General features: G+C 36.7%; 2 protein-coding genes across 3 annotated transcripts; one reads left to right on the plus strand and one right to left on the minus strand.

Moving 5' to 3' along the window:
• The first annotated feature begins 9681 nt into the window (after positions 1-9681).
• On the plus strand, positions 9682-12220 carry LOC105694231 (Golgi phosphoprotein 3 homolog sauron). Its single transcript, XM_012414703.2, has 4 exons — positions 9682-10181; positions 10534-10780; positions 10873-11048; positions 11364-12220. The coding sequence occupies exons 1-4, from the start codon at positions 9930-9932 to the stop codon at positions 11610-11612; spliced, it is 924 nt and encodes a 307-aa protein (XP_012270126.1). The 5' UTR covers positions 9682-9929; the 3' UTR covers positions 11613-12220.
• A 2387-nt stretch (positions 12221-14607) lies between these two features.
• LOC105703303 (putative protein-glutamate O-methyltransferase) lies at positions 14608-22426 on the minus strand. 2 transcript variants are annotated; one of them, XM_023434883.1, is made up of 6 exons: positions 22201-22426; positions 21849-21954; positions 16484-16731; positions 16179-16364; positions 15706-16108; positions 14608-15539 (listed from the first exon to the last, which is right to left on the minus strand). In XM_023434883.1, exons 1-6 carry the CDS (start codon positions 22290-22292, stop codon positions 15189-15191), a joined length of 1386 nt encoding a protein of 461 aa, XP_023290651.1. In that variant the 5' UTR covers positions 22293-22426; the 3' UTR covers positions 14608-15188. The 2 variants fall into 2 exon arrangements, with proteins under 2 accessions (XP_023290651.1, XP_023290650.1); XM_023434882.1 differs by lacking the exons at positions 21849-21954; positions 22201-22426 and adding exons at positions 17000-17105; positions 17352-17709.

Below are 22426 nucleotides of genomic sequence, written 5' to 3' on the forward strand. Positions count from 1 at the left end.
TTGAGAATTCTTTATGCCTCCCGTAAACCAGGCAGATGAATAATTGTTTTCGGCGTGGAATTAGTCACTTTTTGAATTGTTGAAAATTCATTTTTTTTCCTTCGATTACATACGTTGGTATCTTGGTATAAAATTTGTTCCTGCAAGCTCCGCAAGGCCCACCGGTCATCGGAAATGAAAGAGCCCAAATGTTTCTTCAAGTATACGAATGAGATATCAGAGCGTACGCATATTTTTATGATTGAAATCTCGCCCAAAAGTACCAAGAAGAAGATATCATTTGGCGGCAATTGTTGAACTTTCCTGAAAATCGAGCGTCAGTTTGTGAATAATAAAAATATTAGAGTTTCCGTAACTGAAGTTGCATTTGTATATTTTAAAAAAAGCTTGGGCTTTCTTATTTCACATGACTTTTGAGGACTTCGGATGCTGGAGCTTCGGCAGCTCGCAAAGCCTAATGTACACATTTTATATCAAAATGAAAAAATCCTTTTCAACCATTCAAAACACGACCTAATTCCATGCAGACACAGTTATCTATTTGTTTTACAGGTGTCACCAAAAATGGTAAAGAAGGAGCTACTTTTTCGTCCATCCCAGGGTTTATCCCCTTAAACTGATTCCGAATGAGGGGTGCATGCCATTACCGATCGGACAACATCGGTAGGCCAATTAAACCTGAAATGAAGAAACGTAAACGAAATTGATTCTTTGCAAACATTCCTTATTGACGATAGATACCGTTTATGATGGAGAAATTGTAATTGGGTAATTGGAATTTAGTAATGACTGGAAGGTGAGGATTTAACGATCACGGAACGCTAAGTTTTTCAATTTTATCACCGGATCTGGAGCTGACAAGTTTGAAAACCGTCGCACATGTATCCGTTTTCAGGTCTGCGGCTTTCAAATTCGGTCTACTTTCAAACGAGGAGCTCCACCGTGTTCCATGGTGCAAATAATTCCAGTCACTGATCCCTTGGCTGTGCGACCTAAAGTCAGCGACCGCTGCATGCATCGCGCTCGAACGAGCTTTCGGCACACCATTAAAGCCTCTCTAGTATAGAATCGTCGACGGGGAGCCGAGAACTCCCGATCGCTCTGACATTTCGAGACTGCCACACAATTATTTCCCTTTGACTGAATAGGATGATAGATAGATCATACGGCGCGATCGTGCGTACGGAAGCGAGAAGATACGGCGAGATACAACGTCCGATATGCGCAGATGAGATGAAAAAAATTAAATCGAGCGGTTTCTCGTCCTCCCTTTCTTTTTATTTTGGACGTCTTGCGAGGTTGAGATGTCTTTGACGTCGAAAAAATTCGGACAGATTCGTAGCAGCTTCGTCTGTGTGCCTGTGTACTGATCGTGATTCCGTGTAATTATATCGGCGTTTGGACTAATGAAGTCGTAGAATTCCATGACGCGTAGTGAATAAATCGACGATGTTTCTCATTCACTTCGCAAGAAATTGTTGGAGTATCCTACGTGTACAAATAAATCATTTGCTGGGGTTATAGTCACTCTTTTAGGGTATTATTTTTCAGAATGTGCACTGCCTACTTGGTGTTTGCAATAGGTTTCGTATATTGCGAGCACGTGCCGTTCTTCATCTTCTAGCTACGGATGTAGCTCGATATTCATCTAATCTAGTTTATCCATACAGTAATACTACCGCAACCGTTATTGAAAATAGTTCCTACACGATTACCCTACTTACGGTAGGCTATGCGAAGGAGCGTTGCTGCTTTTAGAAGAGTTGCAATATCAATCCGAGTGCATGAATCATTGCTTTCTTAGGCATGTCCCGTGAATAAATCAAAAAGGGCGCAACCCACGTCCCTACGTGACACTTGCGTCTCTTTTACTCCACACCCACGGTATGTCGTTTTATCGAAATATAATGGAACTTGCATCCTGCTTAGAGATGACGATCTACATGTATGATTCTTCGTGCCACGTGTGTATAGTAACACATAAACTGTTTCTAATAAACAGGACTTCAAGTAGCAATAAGTAGGAAAAGGATACATTTTTTTAATTAGAATAATTTGAAATTGAATAGCTTTTTTTCCTAAAGCGAAGCATTCCGTTCATTGATTAAAAATTGATAAGCATCTTCAACTCTCATATTATGACGGAGATATTAATTTCGCTCTGAATTAAGGTGAAGTGAAACACGTCGAGGAACTTGATCGACGTCGATAAAGGAGATTTTTCTAAATGCCTACATTGCCGACGTTCGTTTTTATATCGACAGCTGTGTCGAATTATATTGGGTATTGTACCAAATGGCATACTCCACTTGTCGTTTTCGTACAGTAATTATAAAGAAATCGAAGTAAAACTCCAGAAATCCTCTAGATTCGTGCTTTCTGGGGCCCTAATTGACTGCAGAGGGACCCCCTGCGCCATCTGTGATTTCCAGGTCAATTAAATTTTCACTCCGACATCTTGTATTATCATCGTTTTGGCATAGAAGCGCATACAACACTTTTTTTGCCTTTATCCCGTTCAAATGCGAATTTATCGATTACCAGAGTGTTCTAAATTGTCGTAAAATTGTCCTGACCTTTTCGATTTTCAAATCAGAGCCTTCGATAATAGTATATCAATCGAAATATGAGAGCTCGACGCCATTTTGGTTCTGGTCTGGACTGAGTTAACAAATTTTTTTGAGAAATCCAAATTTTGAATGTGTTAGGACAATTCTTAGATGATCAGGAGTGATGTGTCAAAGTTTCGGACAGTTTGGTCTAATACCCTTAAAAAAAAGTGTTGCATTCGAATCGACTGATTTGAAGGGGGTTTCACTTCACCTTAATAGGACTACCTGGTCATTTAACGTAATATTACGGAGTGAGGCAAACACCGTGACACAAGTTGGATCTCCAAACTATTCGAATCATTGACAAATCGTTTGAAGGACCTAGGGTAGGCGTTGTGTGGGTGACGGAACTTCTTAAATGGACGCATCTCAAAGGCCACCCTGCTTTCGCTTTCTTTTTTTACTAGAACCGCAATATTTTGTTTTTACATCGATTTAAGCGTTCTAAGTATTCTAAGAAAAATGTACTTTCCCGTTTCCTTCTTTGCTCTTTTTTCGAAATGTGTAAGTCGGACAATCTATCGGGAATGTCGTGTCCTAAGTAGGCTAAGTTTATTCGAAACACGAATAAACTCCGCTCGTGACGGTGATATGAAAAATGTCGAGAAATTTAGTCGACACCGGTAAAAAAGATTGTTCTAACGGATATACTATCTGAAACAGTTACCGACGTTTATGTTTATATTTCCAGTTGTGTCGTACTACACTGAGTATCATACGAATTTGTAAACTGCATATATCGTTTCAGTAGAATATATTCAGTAGAATAGATAAAGAGATCGAAGTAAAACTCAATTAATCCCCATGATTCTTGATACTTTAATCGGTCAACGGCGCCATCTGTTGTATTTTTAGACAATTATATATAATTGCCTAAAAATAAAAATAAATAAAAAAAAAACAAATATAATAATAAAGTTGGATCTAAGAGTACGCGTTGCTGAGAAGACATCCGACAGTCTCACTACACTCATTTACAACCCTTCTTGACATTTCCCACGTGAATGTGTAATATCTGATTCCTACAATATCCTAAATTGTTATATCAAGTTCCTGAAAGTCTTTTTCAATCATAAATTCTCCCAGAAAGCATAAAAATTAAAAATATCTATTGACGACGCCATTTTTGTTCTAGTACGGGATAAATAAATACATTTCTTGTTCATCAAATTCCTTATTTACCTTTCTTATTCCTCCATATTCCTGTGGTAGTTTCAAACAATTAAGTACGTCCAATTTGAAGAAAAATGGATAAATAATTAGGTACTTTCATAACGCCTTAAGGTGATATGAGAGAGTCAGCCTATACCCACCATGTTGGTTCCACGCCATGTTGGTTCTAGTCCACGATAAGTAAATAAACCACGCCATGTTGGTTCTAGTCCATGATAACTAAATAAATTTCGGATGAAAAATGAAATTTCGTGAGCTTCAACCACCGAAAAGGGTACAGATGAATTTTACTTTATCGAAGTCAATTAAATTTCTTAGCGCCTTTCATATCCTCTTAAGGTGAAGTGAAACCCCTCTCAAATCAGTCGATTCGAATACAACACTTTTTTTAAAAGGTATTTGACCAAATTGTCCGAAACTTTGACACATGACTCGTGATCATCTAAGAATTGTCCTGACACATACAAAATTTGGATTTTTCAAAAAAATGTTTTAACTTAGTCCAGACCAGAACCAAAATGGCGTCGGGCTCTCACATTTCGATCAATATACAATAATTGAAGACTCCAATATGAGAAACGAAAAGATCAGGACAATTTTACTACAATTTAGAATACTCTGGTAATCGATAAACTCGCGTTTAAACGGGATAAAGGCAAAAAAAAAGTGTCTTATGCGCTTCTATGCTAAAACGATGAGAATCCGAGGTCTCGGAGTGAAAATTTAATTGACCTGGAAATCACAGATGGCGCAGGGGGTCCGTCTGCAGTCAATTAGGGCCCCAGAAAGCATGAATCCAGAGAATGTCTGGAGTTTTACTTCGATTTCTTTATAATTATTGTGCGAGAACGACAGGTGGAGTATGCATTTGGTACAATACCCAATATAATTCGCCACAGCTGTCAATATAAAAACGAACGTAGGTACTTCGTAAAATTTTCTTTATCGACGTCTATCAAGTTCCTCGACGTGTTTCGCTTCACCTTAAGAGTGACAGTCGATTAGGAAGAGCGATCTTTGACGGGGCCCAGAAATTCTCCGTATTACGTAAAGCGTGCAAGTACGAGTACCGCATCATTGGCATTGGACACGTGGCGGATAACTGTAACTATGGTGGCCAGAATGTACTGTACAGCCTGCTCGGCTTTCTCCGGTACCGCCTCGCGCTTCTAGGTGAGAATAACTTATCGTAAGAATGTCGCCGGATAATTTAGCCCCGACCGCGGACTCGGAAATCGCAATGAATGAAGACCGCTCGCGAGCTCGTTTCGTGCGATCGCATATGCAACGTGCATCGATAGAGGTATGCGACCTTGGTAAGGGAGACAACCTAGGCTAGATAGGCTTAAATAAGGCGCACGGAGGAATGACTTCCTCGATTCGAGGTACAGCCGTGTAAGTTACTTGCAGCTGAGTGTATTCAATTTTAACGAAAATCATATATGATATACGCTGAGCAAAAATGTCATTTAACTAGAAAAAAATTAATTCGCTCGTCGAATAGATCGTCCATCGACAAAATAAATGGAATGAAATTAAGGCAAAATTACAAATAATACTTAATTTTCTTAAGGTGAAGTGAAACTTAGAAGATATAAAAACGAACGTCGGCAACGTAGGCATTTAGAAAGATCTTCTTTATCGACGTTGATCAAGTTCCTCGACGTGTTTCACTTCACCTTAACGGCGTTTACTACCAAAGTGGGGACGATGACTTCCACTGCTAGATGGCATTAGAATCGAATTCGGTGGGAGGTAACCAAAACGTACTTTCTCGCTCGGATGAGGGAGACGCGACGCATAATGGGCAGTGTTTACCAACGGGCGAAAAATGTGTGCGTATTTTGCACGTATAGGACTCACACAACGGTTAGACGCCTCTGAACTAGGTGCCGAAACGTGGGTGACACCCGGCCGCCCGCACACGCCAGTTGGACGCTTCGCCTAGAGTCGGCAACGGTTGCCAAGAAATGCCCAAATTCCTCGCGGGAAACTCGAAAATCCTGAAAAAGGTGCTCCACGGGGACAACGATTTTGAGCGTATTTCTCAACCGATCGAGCTCAACGAGTGCTCGCTTTAAAGATAAAATGTTGACGTGTGTTTATATGGAAGCGATTTTCGATCAAGCACCTCCTTCCTAGGTAAAAGGGCATTGAAATTACGTCGTTGTATTTTTTTATATGAAAATGACCACTTATCGAAAATCGCTCCCATATAAACACAGGTCAACATTTCATCTTCGATATGAGCACTCGTCCAGCTCGATCGGTTTAGAAATACGTTCGGAATCGTTGTCCTCGTGAGGCCCTGCAAAATCGCTGGAGTGGTGAGCGCCCTTAAGCTCAGCTGCACCGAGTCTGTTTGATTCGTTATCGTGACATGTTCTGTGCATAAACGTTTTAGAGTGAAATGTAGATTCATATCAAGGGGTGAAAGACTGAAAGAAATAATTTTTTTCTATCAGGAATTTAATAGAATCATCAATATGTCTGGTGCTGTTTCTCAAACTTTTGGCGGTGACCGTTGAAATCGTTCTTGTACCAACGGCAATCAATGTTTATTTGCTATTAATAATTTTTTGTGTGAAGTATCAAGTCGTTTGAACGCAATATTACATTGTATCCAAAATATTATATAATTTACATTCATATTTTCAATGCCTAAGGCCACTTTTGTACGAGAAATTCCTTTTCTCAAATTGTTTCCACTTGGTATTAATTTGGACTGTAACGCATGATTCTTACAAAATGAATTTTACTGCGTTTGAGAAATTATTGTAGAAAGAAACCCTTATATTGCGATAAGTAATTAATTTCACTGAGACAATAAATTTTTCACTTAGTGTGACCTCTTGCAAGCGTGTTTGTCTGTGCTCTACAATTCGTTGTCCGAATAGTGCATTTGGATTTTTGTACCCTAGTAGTTAACATTCAAGTTATTTAAGCAACGAATTGGAATTCCAAAGAACAATAGGCAAAATCCCCATTCCAATGACAACTAAAGTTACTTCTCTTCTGCAGTAAGTTTTCCGATCCTCATAGGGATCGAGCTAGCATTGAAGTCACCAACTTTCGGGTCATCATCCAAAATTGGGAGCAATTTCATCCAAAAGTCCCTTTGACGTTTGTAAACACCATGTCGCGTTTCCAAAAAACCGTGATACATCCTGGATACATTTAATGTAGGTAACAAAGAGACGGAGTAGTTTTTAGATTTTAAAAATTAAATCGTCTCGATATTATCGTTGCAGCTGGGAACAAGGGCAGGTTAAGGTGAAGTGAAACCCCTCTCAAATCAGTCGACTGGAGATCATACACTTTTTTTAAAGGTTTGGATCGAACTGTCCGAAACTTTGACACATGACTCGTGAACAGCTAGGAATTATCTTGACACGGTAAAAATTTGGATTTTTTAAAACAATTTTTTAACCTAGCCCAGACCAAAACCAAAATGACGTTAGCTCCCATATTTCGATCAATATCCAATTATCGAAGGCTTTAATATGAGAAACGAAAGGGTCAGGACAATTGTACAACAATTTGGGACATTCTGATAATCAAGAAACTCGCATTTAAACGGGATAAAGGCAACAAAGTGTCTTATGCGCTTCTATGTTAAAACGATGGGAATACGAGATCTCGGAGTAAAGATTTAATTGACCTGAAAATCACAGATGGCGCAGGGGGTCCGTCTGCAGTCAATTAGGGCCCCAGAAAGCATGAATCCGGGGATTTCTGGAGTTTTACTTCGATTTCTTTATAATTATTGTACAAAACCGACAGGTAGAGTTTGCCATTTAGTACGATACCCGATGTAATTCGACACAGCTGTCAATATAAAAGCAAACGTCGGCAACGTAGGTATTTAGAAAAACCTGTTTTACCGACGTCGATCAAGTTCCTCGACGTGTTTCATTTCACCTTAAGGAGACACTGGAGCAACACGTGGTGATAATATTTATGCAATAAGGCGATATCGTGGCTGGCTGATATAAATAATAGAAGTACCTAGTCGAGACGCTTTATTGTAGCCACCTGTACGTACGTATGCACGCTATGCACTCATCGAGGTGTTTCCTACCCGGTAAGGAAGTCAGTGGTATCGCGCAAGTATGTAAATTCAAGGGTAAGATAATGACACTTTTTTAACTGCGAGTTGCGGCATGCACATCTCATAACGCGGAAGCGGTCTCGAGATTCTATGCACAAGGGTCGTTGATTCTATTATTTCCGCCGATATGAGTAGGGCCGCTTGGAAAAATACTCGCGATATTATTAGGATCGCGCGGAAATTCTCGATCCGCGAGCAGCATCCGTGGTTTAGAGGAGGCTTAAATCGACTTCGTAAGAGATGGTCTGGATGCCCGTTATTGTAGGCAGTGACGCGGGACCGGACAGTTAACTTGTGGATAGCATGCCTGCATGAACTATTATATGTACAATGTGAAGTGGCAGGGAAAAAGTTCTTTCTTCAAAGATTTATTCGCACCTGGTGCATCAGGTTGAGGCATAAGTTCGTGCAGATTTTTCTTTTAATTACCTATTTGTACGAAAAATCTCACGACTTATATCGCATCCCAACCTGAGAAAAAAAATGTCAGAACCAATGAAATATCTCTTAGAATAGTACCAAAGAAATATTTTGTTAATTCAAAGAATAATTATTTTACTTAAATAGACTGGAATATATTGGATGCAACATTTCTTCGGAATTATGACGATTTATTTGAGGTTATTTGAGGCAAATTATTATTTTTTCAATTAACAAAATATTTCATTGGTGCTATTCAAAGAAATATTTCTTCGGTGCAATGATTTTTTTTTATTTCATTGCAATGGAACCCTGTAGATTTTAGGAACGTTATAAGCTTTTGAATAGATGTACTCGTAATGGGATTAGGAATAAGTACGTGAGGTTTTTTTTTAACGATTTAAACCAAGTTTTGACTTATGCCTTAACCCAATAGTTTCGAAGCACATAGCTTCAATTTCTCCGCAACGCATGATTTGAATGGCAATTTTTATCTGAAAACATTTTGCATTACGCTTATCCGATTATTACGCAACACTTGTGTTCGTACACGATAATCGAGTTGATTTATTATCTCGAATTCCTTCTCCTTGATTGTCCGCGAACCTAACATTCCATTTATTTAATTTATTTCCTGGGTCCTGCAGTCTCTACGCCCCTTTTGTCCTCGCATAGTCCTTTTTGCTTTCGAAGTTCATTTATTGGACCGTAAATGGATATAGCATATACCGCGGAATTTCAAGCGTGCTAGCGTTTAAAGTGCGGAATCCGCACCAGGTGTGCTCACAACGGACTAACTCGACTGTTACTTGCGTCGGCCATAGTGTTAGTTTAATGCACACGGGCTCGGATAAAATACACGGCCACTGATTGTTTGCCTCTGGTATTTGCTTCCTCCTATTACGTTAATGCAAGAGTTTAATTCTTCCTTTCTTTAAAATTTGCATGGAATGGAGAACCGTAACTAAGCGAAATCTTTCCCTCGAGGCAAGTGGGCGCGGGAATTATCGAAGATAACGCGAGAGATCGTCAAGACGCTACCAAACGTGGAAACGATAATGGATTGCCACGTATTGAGTTCTCGTAACAAGCGGAAGGCTGGGAACCTTAGCAATTCTTAAACGTGTGAGCGGATTGTAAAATTCTGTAAGTAGTTGTGCAATGTAAATAATTTATGATAATCTTCTATTCCTTAAACTTGCATTAGATTTTTTCGTAGAGGTGTCTAGTTCCATTGGTTAAATATGTTTGGTAGAAACACGCTAGGTGGAGCGTCAGTCTGAAGCGCCGAGGGCGCCATCTCTCGGTAAACCGAGGAAGCTTGTCGCGGTGCGTCATACCAGAAACCAGTCGGACTAGGAGAGACAGTCGCATGTGGATCGAGGTAGGTAGTCGCGGATCTCGTAGGAGCAAAAAACCAATCGCTGGGAGGGTTCTGGCCATCTTGGAAAGATATGTCGTGTCTGGGAAAACGTCAACAGAGTCGTGTTTATCGCCCGATACATGCCGCGGTGCGAGCCCGCTAATTTTTGGACGGCGCGCATAATCCAGGTGTGACACGGTGGCGTTCCTTTGCGCGTAGGACTCCGATCCGGCTGCAGGCAGACCTAACTATGAATCGGGGTGACGGTTTGGTACAGCGGCGTAGAGTGGTTAACAGCAGCAGTGCCAGTGGATTGGGACAGGATGGCTCGAACGAGCAGGCCGGCGCCAACTCCGACAAGTTATCTGGCCACGAGTTTGATTCCGATATTTCCTCCCAAAAAGACTATAATTCGAACCCTACAATCGACGAAGACTCTGATAAAGAGACACGATTGACACTTATGGAAGAAGTTCTGCTACTCGGGCTCAAAGATAAAGAGGTTTGTAGAATCTGTATTAGCCGATGGACTGGCCGATAAAAAATATATAGTTGTCACTAGGTATTTTGAAAGCGACGAGCATTTAAAAATCCAACAACCAGCGGTCACTATATTAGACAGATCACAGAGCGTGATACATGGTTCTATTTGTATCATACCGCATCATGCAGCTTTTTAGTTGTAACTCTTAGCTCGCAAGGGAGTTTTGTTATTCGGTGTATTGTATTAAATAGGAAAAATGTTACCACAAGAATGTCTATGTTTGTGGCAATAATTGTACCAGATTAGGGAAATATAGAATACTTGAAAAATATACTTTTTATTATGTAAGCCTTGTACTTCTTATTCGCAGGGATACACGTCGTTCTGGAACGACTGCATAAGTTCTGGGTTACGAGGGTGTATCTTAGCCGAGTTAGGACTTCGAGGGCGAGTAGAGTTGGAGAAGGCAGGAATGCGCAAAAGGGGTCTTCTGGCGAGAAAACTGCTTCTTAAGAATAATGCACCTACAGGAGATGTGCTTTTAGACGAAGCGCTAAAACATCTTAAAGAGACGGATCCTCCAGAGACTGTTCAAAGTTGGATCGAATATCTTAGTGGTTGGTTATCGTATGAGTACATCAAAATAGATATTACATGTAAAGTTTAATTTAATAGAGTATACATTGAAAAATGTGTTTTCTTGTTATAGGAGAAACATGGAATCCATTGAAATTACGATATCAACTAAAGAATGTTAGAGAAAGATTAGCAAAAAATCTAGTTGAAAAGGGAGTTTTGACCACGGAAAAGCAGAACTTTCTTTTGTTTGACATGACTACCCATCCGCTTACCGACAACCTTGCTAAAACTCGCCTTGTGAAAAAGGTTTGACTTTTATATTTATACAATTAAATATAAGTATTAATTGTTCTCTCAAAATTCCCTTGAAAATTGCAGTATTTTTCTTTACAAGGAGTAGTATTTGATTTAATGGCCCCAAGCTGTGCTTTCGTAGAGGAGGAAATGATGTTAGGATGTGCGTGGGTGTACCCATATTGATTAGATACAATAGTAATTTGATTTCGTATGATTGTTTAGGAAGAGACACTTATATGTCGCTTTCACTTAGTATGGCATAATTATCTTAATATTTAAAGAATTAATTAAACTCGGTGTAATTTAATAGAACATTTTTTTTAGATTCAGGAGGCTGTGTTAGGTCGTTGGGTTAACGATGCCGGTCGCATGGACAGGAGGACTTTGGCCTTAGTTATTCTAGCTCATGCTGCCGATGTGCTGGAAAATGCTTTTGCACCTTTATCCGATGATGATTACGAAGTAGCAATGCGAAGAGTACGGACACTTTTGGACCTTGATTTTGAAGCAGAAGCAGCAAAACCGAATGCAAATCCTGTTCTTTGGGCGGTATTTGCAGCGTTTACGAAGTAACGCATTTTCCCCTCATTTAGGCGTGTAAAGGATAAGCATTCAATATTAGCGCAAAAGTGGGATTACGGTTTATGCATGTCCTTTAGTTGCAAGCGTCGGTATATTTACGCACTCAGACCAAATAACTTGTACACTGCAACGTATTAAGAAACTTTGGTATAACGAGTGTTTTCACTATTTGTTATTTAACAACGATGAATAACGTGTCAGATATGTTCGTATGTAGTGTGGATGCGAGATGAAAAAATTAGAGAGCGAATGAAAACTTAGTATGCTTGTACATCAGTGTAGAGAAAGAACAGTGAGAATAAGTGAGATTGATCTTCTTCCATAGTTTCTTAATATACGTCGCCTAGATTGGTTTTATAGTCATAGAGGAAGAGCTTTTTTGTTATTAAATCAATAGCAGAATATATTGGGTTCATAAGAATCATTTTTATTCATTTTATTGAAAAATACAATTCACTAGTTGGCAGTAGAGTATAGTTCATTTTTCTGTAACATCTTCGTTCATTGGGTATAATACTAGGAAATATAATAGTTACGATAAAGGCATTACTATTTTAAACAAAGTTCTATTGCTTGAAATAAATGCAAACCTACTACTAGTTTGGTGTTTTCGTTCATTTAAATATTTACAATGTACTTCATATATGTTGGCCTACATGAATTCATTTAATTCAGGAAAATGAAACAATACTTTTAAATGTTACTTCATAGGCAAGTTGAAGTGGATTTATTCAGAAGGACTACTATTCACTATTTTCATTTAGTATGGAAAGAAATTATTCCACTTTTATTTGTAATTACTAAGAACAAATTAATATATTTTTCTAGAATTTCTATTTAGGATGTGGCTTTAAATTTGCTAATGATTTAATATTCATGTTCACGCTCATGAAGTCTTTTAATAAGTTGATATGTACTCTATTGCCGCTAGCAACTTTATTTTTGTCGATTATTCTTTTAATAAAACGTTCACCAGTTACGTGAATTGATGATTTCAATGACTAATGTTTTTATTTGCGATTGTGCATTAGTCGAAGTAGTATGAAAATCTGAGTTTGTTATATTGGTCCATAAAAGTAAAGTATAATATGTAAAATATACGGAAAAATACGAGAGTGAAAGAGATCAGTCGATGGCATCCATGCCCATAGATAGCGGTGGAGAACCTGGTATCAAACTCATGTTAAATGAGATTTTTTTTAACTGTAGTCAGAAGTTTTACTTTAAAGAAGATTTAAAACAGTTACTACGACAACACAGTCCGTGCATTAGGTTTTACACGCGTGCAATTTCTTGGGTGCATAACTACTTGCGTATAGTAGCATCGGAGAAATCTTTATAATTTAATATCTGACCTACGAAGCGTGATGCAAAATTGAAACACACCAGCGAGTGAATTCAATTTATTTACACGTCTTTAACACGTTGTATACCAAAATGGTTGTCGTTTACCGGTGACCACCCACGACATTCAACGTGTTAAAGATCAGGCAATATCATTATATAATATTAATCCCATGATTTATAATTTTTCCTATGAATTAACGTACTCGGCGTGGCGTTTGGTACGAATGTAACTGAATGCTAGAAAACAAGTGGTTAAATCCTGTTCGTTACCGATAAAAAAAATCGTGGCCTCCAATGATTAGCCAAAACAGTTTCGAAAGATTAAAATCTTCAAACAATATTTAAAATGTGGTACATCAGAGTACGTCATTCCGACTTTAACTTCGTCTATATACCTGTTGCGTGTTTAAGGGTATTGTAGACTGAAGATTCGATTTAAATTCAATCAAATCTGTTTGAAATTTGATTGTAATGCGTTAATACGGCAAAACATTCTGGGTCTTTTTCATTAAACATAGATTATCGTGAAGTGTTGTACCTTCTTCACTTATTTTGAGCGCCACATTCTAAGAAGTATTATAATTTATATTATCCTAATTTTTTAGGAATAAGTTAGTTAAGAGGGATTTCGTCAGTAGGGAGTACTTTAACGCTGACGATGATACCGGAAATATATCATCTGATGGTTATATTTGAAGATTGGACTTTTAGTGTACAATACCCTCAAATCCATAATTGATGTCACCCTACGGTCAGATAGAGATAATTATATATTTTGTTAAATTCACACGTACTTTCTCTCTCTCCCTCTCTCTTTCTGTCTCTAACGACGATATTCAAAGTCAGAACGTAAACGTTAAGGGCGTTATGCGGTCTCAAGACTTTCAAACGGGCTAGAAATATCATCCTACGTATAGTTAACGGATTCTTTGGAAACGATAGTAGCGAGAAAGATACTTAATTCTGAGACCATACTTCAATGATATATTGGTCATAAACCCATTGTACAGTACGTAAAAGATTAGACATTTAGCCATTGCTTTCCTCAAATATAAACGTTCTCGTTAATCAATCTTACTGACGGTTTGGTACGACACAAACGCAAGAAGTATCGCATAGATACCATCAGTCACGAGATTTGATAATAGTTTTTCTGAACAGTCATTTTTTTCTAGATCCATTAATAGAAATTATCACAAGTAGCTCAAACACATTAATTAACGATGTACAAAGGCATGTGAAACGGCAAAAGTAAATATCAATTGTAAACTACATGTATTAGCGTAATCACTGTAAGGATTTAATCAGCGGTAAGTAGGTATCTCGAAGAAAGTGACATAGGGGAGAAACGGGGAGAAGTGAAATTCAGATTTTCGATTGGAATATCACTTTGCATTATTTGATATAAGTTATAGCGAATAAGTGTACAAAAGTTTATAGAACAGAGAACATCATATATTTACGAATAATAGTTACTTACTATCATTACCACATTAGTTAATGTAATTAAATAACTTGTATTATGGCTAAGTGTAATAATAAAATAAATATTATTCCANAGGATGTAATCAGCGATAACTAGGTATCTCGAAGAAAGTGACATAGGGGAGAAACGGGGAAAAATAAAATTCAGTTTTTCAATTGGAATATCACTTTGCATTATTTGATATAAGGTATAGCGAATAAGTGTACAAAAATTTATAGAACAGGGAACATCGTACATTTACGAATAATAGTTACTTACTATCATTACCACATTAGTTAATGTAATTAAATAACTTGTATTATGGCTAAGTGTAATAATAAAATAAATATTATTCCAGATAGCATTATGCTACGGCTGTTGAAGCATTCTATGCCACTGCCGTCAAGGCACATGTAATAGTTCAGCAAATAAATTCCAATCAAACCATTTTTAAATATCTCTTGTTGAGTATTTGTACATTAATTACAAACAATATGAAAAGTCATGGAAGTGAAACGAAAGCATTGTTGTGCATATTTTATTTAAATGAATCCATAAAAAATTATGGTGGACAGACACGTTAATAGTTTGTCATGACATTTATATTTGCGTTACATATGAGTAGAGAGCTTGTAGATGTTAAGTGAAGGTAAAGGTGATATCGAAATGTTATAAAATTGAATCCGTAGAAGGTGGTTTTATAAGAACCATTTCGTATATGACTCTTATAAAGTTCCCAAGTTATCAATTTTCGTTTATTTTGCACACGGACACCCTGTATCGACAGTGGCTTGAATAAGACCGTACCTACCAGTTATCATCCAGTTTTCATCCATTTCTGTTAGTGATTCTGCTTTACCAGGTTGTAATCCAACGCAACCGTTTGATTTAATAGTTCTCAAGCTCAAAATGTTAGTAGGAGAAAAACCTTGCAAAGCTTGTACAAAGTTTGTAGTGTATGCAAAATTAATATCGGCTAAGAGTTTTCGGTAATTCAGATCACCTTTAAATATCACTAGAGTTGCTTCTGAGAGTTTTGCATATAATACAGGATCGTGAATTTTCATTTGTGGATAGTCGTAAGGTTGAGTCCAAAATGACTCTTCCTGTAAAAAAGAATTTAAGAAATGTACATCTTTATTCGCATCAAAATCATTAAGGCTCTCTTGTTCAACCTGATTGCATTGTACTGGTTACTTAGGTTTTCAGCTGAGTATGTAAGGTGGCATTATAGTTAAAATTTTACATTAGTTATAATGTTTATAAACTTACTTCAATGGTCCATACATGACTTTTTAAATGACTCGAAGCAATTTCCCCTAACGTTTTGAGTTCGTTATTGGAAGACGCCTTCATTTTCTCAATAATCCAATGGAAATCATTAATAGTGGTATCGCTCACATACCATGGAATACGTTTAACATACAACCGTATTTTTTGAGCGAGGTTTTGAGCTATTAAAAAGATCGCCAAGCAGAAATCCACGAAAAGTTCATATCCTGCATTGTCTAGAACTATATCAACAATTACAATGTCTGCTGTCTTATTTTTATTTAGAAGATCCCACACAAACATCGAATCATTTACAAGGATATCACTTTCAAAAGATTCTAACAATTCAATTGGATTTCCACCTTGGTTGGAAGGAGTCCCAACATTTAAACATAAATCACATCTGCAAATTGAAATTAAGGTCATGTAACACTGAACTGTATAATGGATTTACGAGAAAAATAGACACTTACCGATTTGCCCACAAACTCAATTTAAGTAACTTAATAAATTCATGTTTTCGTTCTGCTGTTGAAATGTTTTCATTTCTATTGAAAAGGTCCACAAGGTATACACTTACAAAATGAATGTTATTCTTCGCATGCCAAAACTCATTTTGTTTTAGTTTTGCAAAATAATCATGACATTGTAATGTTCTCCTAGAATGTATTACTTCGGTTTTACATCTACTATGTACATGTCGACTTTTTGATCATAATATATATTTATATTTTAGGCATTTCAATTAATGACTATACAACATTAATAAGCATCTTACGTGAGGGCGATATCCTGAGCAAGCCTGCGATACATGTAACCCTCGCTATAGAGCCAGATCACTTGAAACCAAGTAGGAAGCTGCCCCTCTCTTTTGGTAGTTTCTTCAAGATAGTCATTCCATATTTTAGAATCATCTTGGGCATCATCGGGAACAGGAGATAACGGCTTCAGTGGTTTATTTGTGACGATTTCATTTTTCAATTTACTAATACATCCTATAACATCTTTCAATTCCTCTAGCGATTCCTGTTAAAATTTCATAATATGCCCATTATGATATGGTACATTGTGTAAAAATGAGACAGATTCTTAGAAAAACCATTAATATCAGGAAAAAATGCATTTAAAAAGCTATTATAGCATATTCTTTTTACCATTTTTTCAGGATTTGGTACCTTATTAATGCAAAATGGAATTCAGGAATTATTTTGTAAATTTACTGATACGAGTAGTTTTCTCAATTATGCTCTAGTAATAATATCTTACGCACGTACTTTTAATTTGTAAAAATTACCTTCCCGTATTTGGTGCCTATTTCTTCTTTATCTCGACTTAAAATGTCAATCACTTTAGTTAAGATTACAGGCAATCGATCTTTCAACGTAATGAAAGCAAAACTCCTGTAAGGTTGAAACAAAACGATTTATTTTCAATCGAATTACTAATAGTGATAGATACCTATTTTCAATAGTTCCACCTTAATTATCGTCAGTAAGCAAACTATCTTTTAAATGACTACAGTTGAAGAACAGACCGAAAGTAAGTAATTAACGCAATGTCACGATATTAACATTTCCATCACAATAAAACTAAGATTTTTAGCAACGTTCTGATTTGAGGTTAGGAACTAAGAATTAACAACTTACCGCATATAAATCCCCTTGAAGGCAGTATTTAGGGGTGTCGTGATATCGAGCAAACCAAAAATATTATCGTGTGAACTTAACTTTTCTGACATTTTCGTCGAAATTGTTTGCAAAGAGACCAAATACGAACAGCAGGTACACAACCGACAGAAAACAAGTGAAACACCAACGAAAGATTATGGCTGTTAACCGTTTGGTCTAACATTTGGTTCGCACGTATGCAGTCGTGTGGACATTGTCTATTTTTACGTAATGATAACGATTCAGTACTGTTTGCGACTTTTCTCCAAACGTAGAAAATAATTTTTATCCTTTCTGAAAGTCCCGTCTTATCTCCGAGTCAGCAGACACGTGTTGCGCACATGCACGTGTGCACGATGTGCGTCCAGAGATGAGCTCTCTGGTACGTCCTATCATTCGAAATAATGTTCCAACATCGAGCAATCGCCGAAAGATGCAATATTCAGCAGCTTTACGGGGACGATAGATATCCCTAAATGGATAAAATTGGAATAAAAATTAGCATTTAATAAAAATTACAGAGAGATATCAACGATCAACTCCTACGCAAATTCCATTCATGATTATGAATCGGTTAATTGGACGAATAAAAGTGAAATGAAACCCCCCTGAAATCAATCGAATCGAGTAAGACACTTTTTTTTAAAGAGTATTGGACCGAATTGTCTGAAACGTTGACACATGTCTCGTGAGCTGCTAGGAATTATCCTGACACAGTAAAAATTTGGACTTTCTAAAAAAAAGTTTGGATTTAGCCTGGACCGGAATCAAAATAGCGTCGAGCTTTCTTATTTCGATGAATGTACAATTATTGAAGGTTCTAATGTGAGAAACCGAAGGGTAATGGCAATTGTGCAACAATTTAAAACACGTATTTACAATGTACTTAATATACGTTGTACTAAATGAATTCAATTAATTCAGGGAAATGAAACAATACTTTTAAATGTTACTTCATAGGCAAGTTTAAGTGAATTTATTCAGAAGGACTACTATTCACTATTTCCATTTAATATGGAAAGAAATTATTCTTCATCCATTTCTGTTAGTGATTCTGCTTTACCAGGTTGTAATCCAACGCAACCGTTTGATTTAATAGTTCTCAAGCTCAAAATGTTAGTAGGAGAAAAACCTTGCAAAGCTTGTACAAAGTTTGTAGTGTATGCAAAATTAATATCGGCTAAGAGTTTTCGGTAATTCAGATCCCCTTTAAATATCACTAGAGTTGCTTCTGAGAGTTTTGCATATAATACAGGATCGTGAATTTTCATTTGTGGATAGTCGTAAGGTTGAGTCCAAAATGACTCTTCCTGTAAAAAAGAATTTAAGAAATGTACATCTTTATTCGCATCAAAATCATTAAGGCTCTCTTGTTCAACCTGATTGCATTGTACTGGTTACTTAGGTTTTCAGCTGAGTATGTAAGGTTGCATTATAGTAGTTGATATGTACTCTATTGCCGCTAGCAACTTTACTTTTGTCGATTATTCTTTTAATAAAACGTTCACCAGTTACGTGAATTGATGATTTCAATGACTAATGTTTATATTTGCGATTGTGCATTAGTCGAAGTAGTATGAAAATCTGAGTTTGTTATATTGGTCCATAAAAGTAAAGTATAATATGTACAATATACGGAAAAATACGAGAGTGAAAGAGATCAGTCGATGGCATCCATGCCCATAGATAGCGGTGGAGAACCTGGTATCAAACTCATGTTAAATGAGATTTTTTTTAACTGTAGTCAGAAGTTTTACTTTAAAGAAGATTTAAAACAGTTACTACGACAACACAGTCCGTGCATTAGGTTTTACACGTGTGCAATTTCTTGGGTGCATAACTACTTGCGTATAGTAGCATCGGAGAAATCTTTATAATTTAATATCTGACCTACGAAGCGTGATGCAAAATTGAAACACACCAGCGAGTGAATTCAATTTATTTACACGTCTTTAACACGTTGTATACCAAAATGTGACGGTCAAACTATTGTAATGCGGTTGTCGTTTACCGGTGACCACCCACGACATTCAACGTGTTAAAGATCAGGCAATATCACTATATAATATTAATCCCATGATTTATAATTTTTCCTATGAATTAACGTACTCGGCGTGGCGTTTGGTACGAATGTAACTGAATGCTAGAAAACAAGTGGTTAAATCCTGTTCGTTACTCGATAAAAAAAATTGTGGACTTCAATGATTAGCCAAAACAGTTTCTAAAGATCAAGATCTTTAATCAATATTTAAAAGGTGGTACATCAGAGTATGTGATTTCGACTTTAACTTCGTCTATATATCTGTTGCGTGTTTAAGGGTATTGTAGACCGAAGATTCGGTTTAAATTCAATCAAATCTATTTGAAACTTTATTGTAATGCGTTGATAGGGTATACCGTTCTGGGCCCTTTTTATTAAACATAGATTATCGAGAAGTGTTGTACTTTCTTCACTTATTTCGGGAGCCACATTCTAAGAAGTATTATGAATTATATTATACTTTTATTTAGGAATAAGTTATTTAAGAGGAATTTCGTCAGTAGGGAGTACTTTAACGCTGACGATGATACAGGAATGTCATCTGATAGTTGTTAGATATCACATATATTATTTCATGATTATATTTTAATATTGGACATTTAGTACACAATATTCTCAAATCCATAATTCATGTCACTCTACGGTCAGGTAGAGTAATTATATATTTTGTTAAATTCACACGTACAATTTCTCTCCCTCTCTCTTTCTGCCTCTAAGGACGATATTCAAAGTCACAACGTAAATGTTAAGGGCGCTATGCCCTTTTACGTTCTCAAGACTTTCAAACGGACTAGAAATATCATCCTACGTATAGTTAACGGATCCTTTGCAAACGAAAGTAGGGAGAAAGGTACTTAATTCGGAGGCCATACTTCAATGATATATTGGTCATAATCCCACTTTACAGTACGTAAAAGATAAGACATTTTAGTCATTGCTTTTCTCAAATATAAACGTTCTCGTTAATCACTCTTATTGCCGGTTTCGTACAACACAAACGGAAAAAGTATCACATAGATTCCATTAGTCACGAGATTTGATAATAGTTTCTCTAAACAGTCAGTTTTTTCTAAGTCCATTAACAGAAATTATCACAAGTAGCTCAAACACATTAATTAACGATGCACAACGGCATGTGAAACGGTGAAAAGTAAATGTCGATTGTAAACTACAAGTATTAGCGTAATCACTGTAAGGATGTAATCAGCGATAACTAGGTATCTCGAAGAAAGTGACATAGGGGAGAAGCGGGCAAAAGTGAAATTCAGTTTTTCGTTTGGAATATCACTTTGCATTATTTGATATAAGGTATACCGAATAAGTGTACAAAAATGTATAGAACTAAAATGAAATTTATGGAAGTGAAACGAAGGCATAAGTGTGCATATTTTATTTAAATAAATCCATACAAAATAGTGGTCTACAGACACATCAATAGTTTGTCATGGTATAATTATTTATGCGTTAAATATGAGAAGAGAACTTGTAGATGTTACGTGAAGGCGAACGTGATGTCGAAATGTTATAAAATTGAATCAGTAGAAGGTAGTTATATAAGAACTATTTCTTCCTATATGATTTTTATAAAGTTTCCAAGTTATCAATTCAAGTTCATGTTGTGCACGGACACCCTGTATCAATAGTGGCTTGGATAAGTCCGTACCTACCTGATATCATCCAGTCTTCATCCTCTTCTGCTAGTAATTCTCCTTTACCAGGTTGTAATCCAACGCAACCGTTTGATTTAATAGTTCTCAAGCTCAAAATATTAGTCGGTAAAAAACCTTGCAAGGCTTGTATAAAGCTTGTAGTATATGCAAAATTAATATCGGCTAAGAGTTTCCGGTAATTCAGATCCCCTTTAAATATCNAAGCATTTCAATTAATGACTATACAATATTAACAAGCATCTTACGTGAGGGCGAAATCCTGTGCAAGCCTACGATACATGTAACCCTCGCTATACAGCCAGATCACTTGAAGCCAAATAGGAACCTGCCCCTCTCTTTTGGCGGTTTCTTCAAGATAGTTATTCCATATTTTAGAATCATCTTTGGCATCATCGGGAACAGGAGTTAATGGCTTCAGTGGTTTATTTGTGACGATTTCATTTTTCAATTTATTAATACGTTCTATAACATCTTTCAATTCCTCCAGCGATTCCTGTTAAAATTTCATAATTTGCTCATTGTGATATGGTTCATTGTGTAAAAAAACAAACAGATTATTAGAAAAACCATTAATATTAGGAAAAATTGCAATTAATAAGCTAATGTAGTATACTCTTTTTATCAATTTTTCAGGGTCATGGTACCTTATTCATGCAAAATTGAATTCAGGAATTATTTTGTGAATTTGCTGATACGAGTAGTTTTCTCAATTATGCTCTAGTAATAAAATGTCTTACACATGTTCTTCTAATTCGTAAAAATTACCTTCCCGTATTTGCTGCCTATTTCCTCTTTATCTCGACTTAAAATATCGATCACTTTAGTTAAGATTCCAGGCAGTCGATCTTTCAACGTAACGAAAGCATAACTCCTGTAAGGTTGTGACAAAACGATTTATTTTCAATCCAATTACTTATAATTACAGATAACTATTTTCAATAGTTCCACTTTAATTGACGTCCGTAAGCAAGCTATTTTGTAAATGACTACAATTGAAGAACAGAACGAAAGTAAGTAATTAACGCAATATCACGATATTAACATTTCCATCACTATAAAACTCAGATTTTTTGCAACATTCTCATTTCGGGTTAGGAACTAAGAATTAGCAACTTACCGCATATAAATCCCCTTGAAGGCACTATTTAGGGGAGTCGTGATATCGAGCAAACCAGAAATAGTATCCTGTGAACCTAACGTTGCTGACATTTTCGTTGAAATTGTTTGCACGGAGAACAAATACGAAGAGTAGGTATACAACCGAGAGAAAACAGGTGAAGCAGCAACGAATGATTACTGCTGTCTAACCCATTTGGTTTGCACGAGTGCAATCGTGTGGACAT

This window comes from Orussus abietinus, unplaced genomic scaffold, assembly GCF_000612105.2.
Source record: "Orussus abietinus isolate OABI.00-Male unplaced genomic scaffold, Oabi_2.0 scaffold52, whole genome shotgun sequence".
In the NCBI taxonomy this organism is placed as follows: domain Eukaryota; kingdom Metazoa; phylum Arthropoda; class Insecta; order Hymenoptera; family Orussidae; genus Orussus; species Orussus abietinus.

Excerpts from the sequence above, each read along its gene's own strand:
- LOC105703303 (XM_023434883.1), bottom strand. The coding sequence starts at position 22,292 with ATGTCAGCAACGTTAGGTTCACAGGATACTATTTCTGGTTTGCTCGAT. Across the intron at positions 16,109-16,178 it reads TTGAGTTTGTGGGCAAATCG|ATGTGATTTATGTTTAAATG; the intron begins GTAAGTGTCTAT and ends TTCAATTTGCAG. Across the intron at positions 15,540-15,705 it reads GTCATGTATGGACCATTGAA|GAAGAGTCATTTTGGACTCA; the intron begins GTAAGTTTATAA and ends TCTTTTTTACAG.
- LOC105694231 (XM_012414703.2), top strand. The coding sequence starts at position 9,930 with ATGAATCGGGGTGACGGTTTGGTACAGCGGCGTAGAGTGGTTAACAGC. Across the intron at positions 10,781-10,872 it reads TTGGATCGAATATCTTAGTG|GAGAAACATGGAATCCATTG; the intron begins GTTGGTTATCGT and ends TTCTTGTTATAG. Across the intron at positions 11,049-11,363 it reads AAACTCGCCTTGTGAAAAAG|ATTCAGGAGGCTGTGTTAGG; the intron begins GTTTGACTTTTA and ends CATTTTTTTTAG.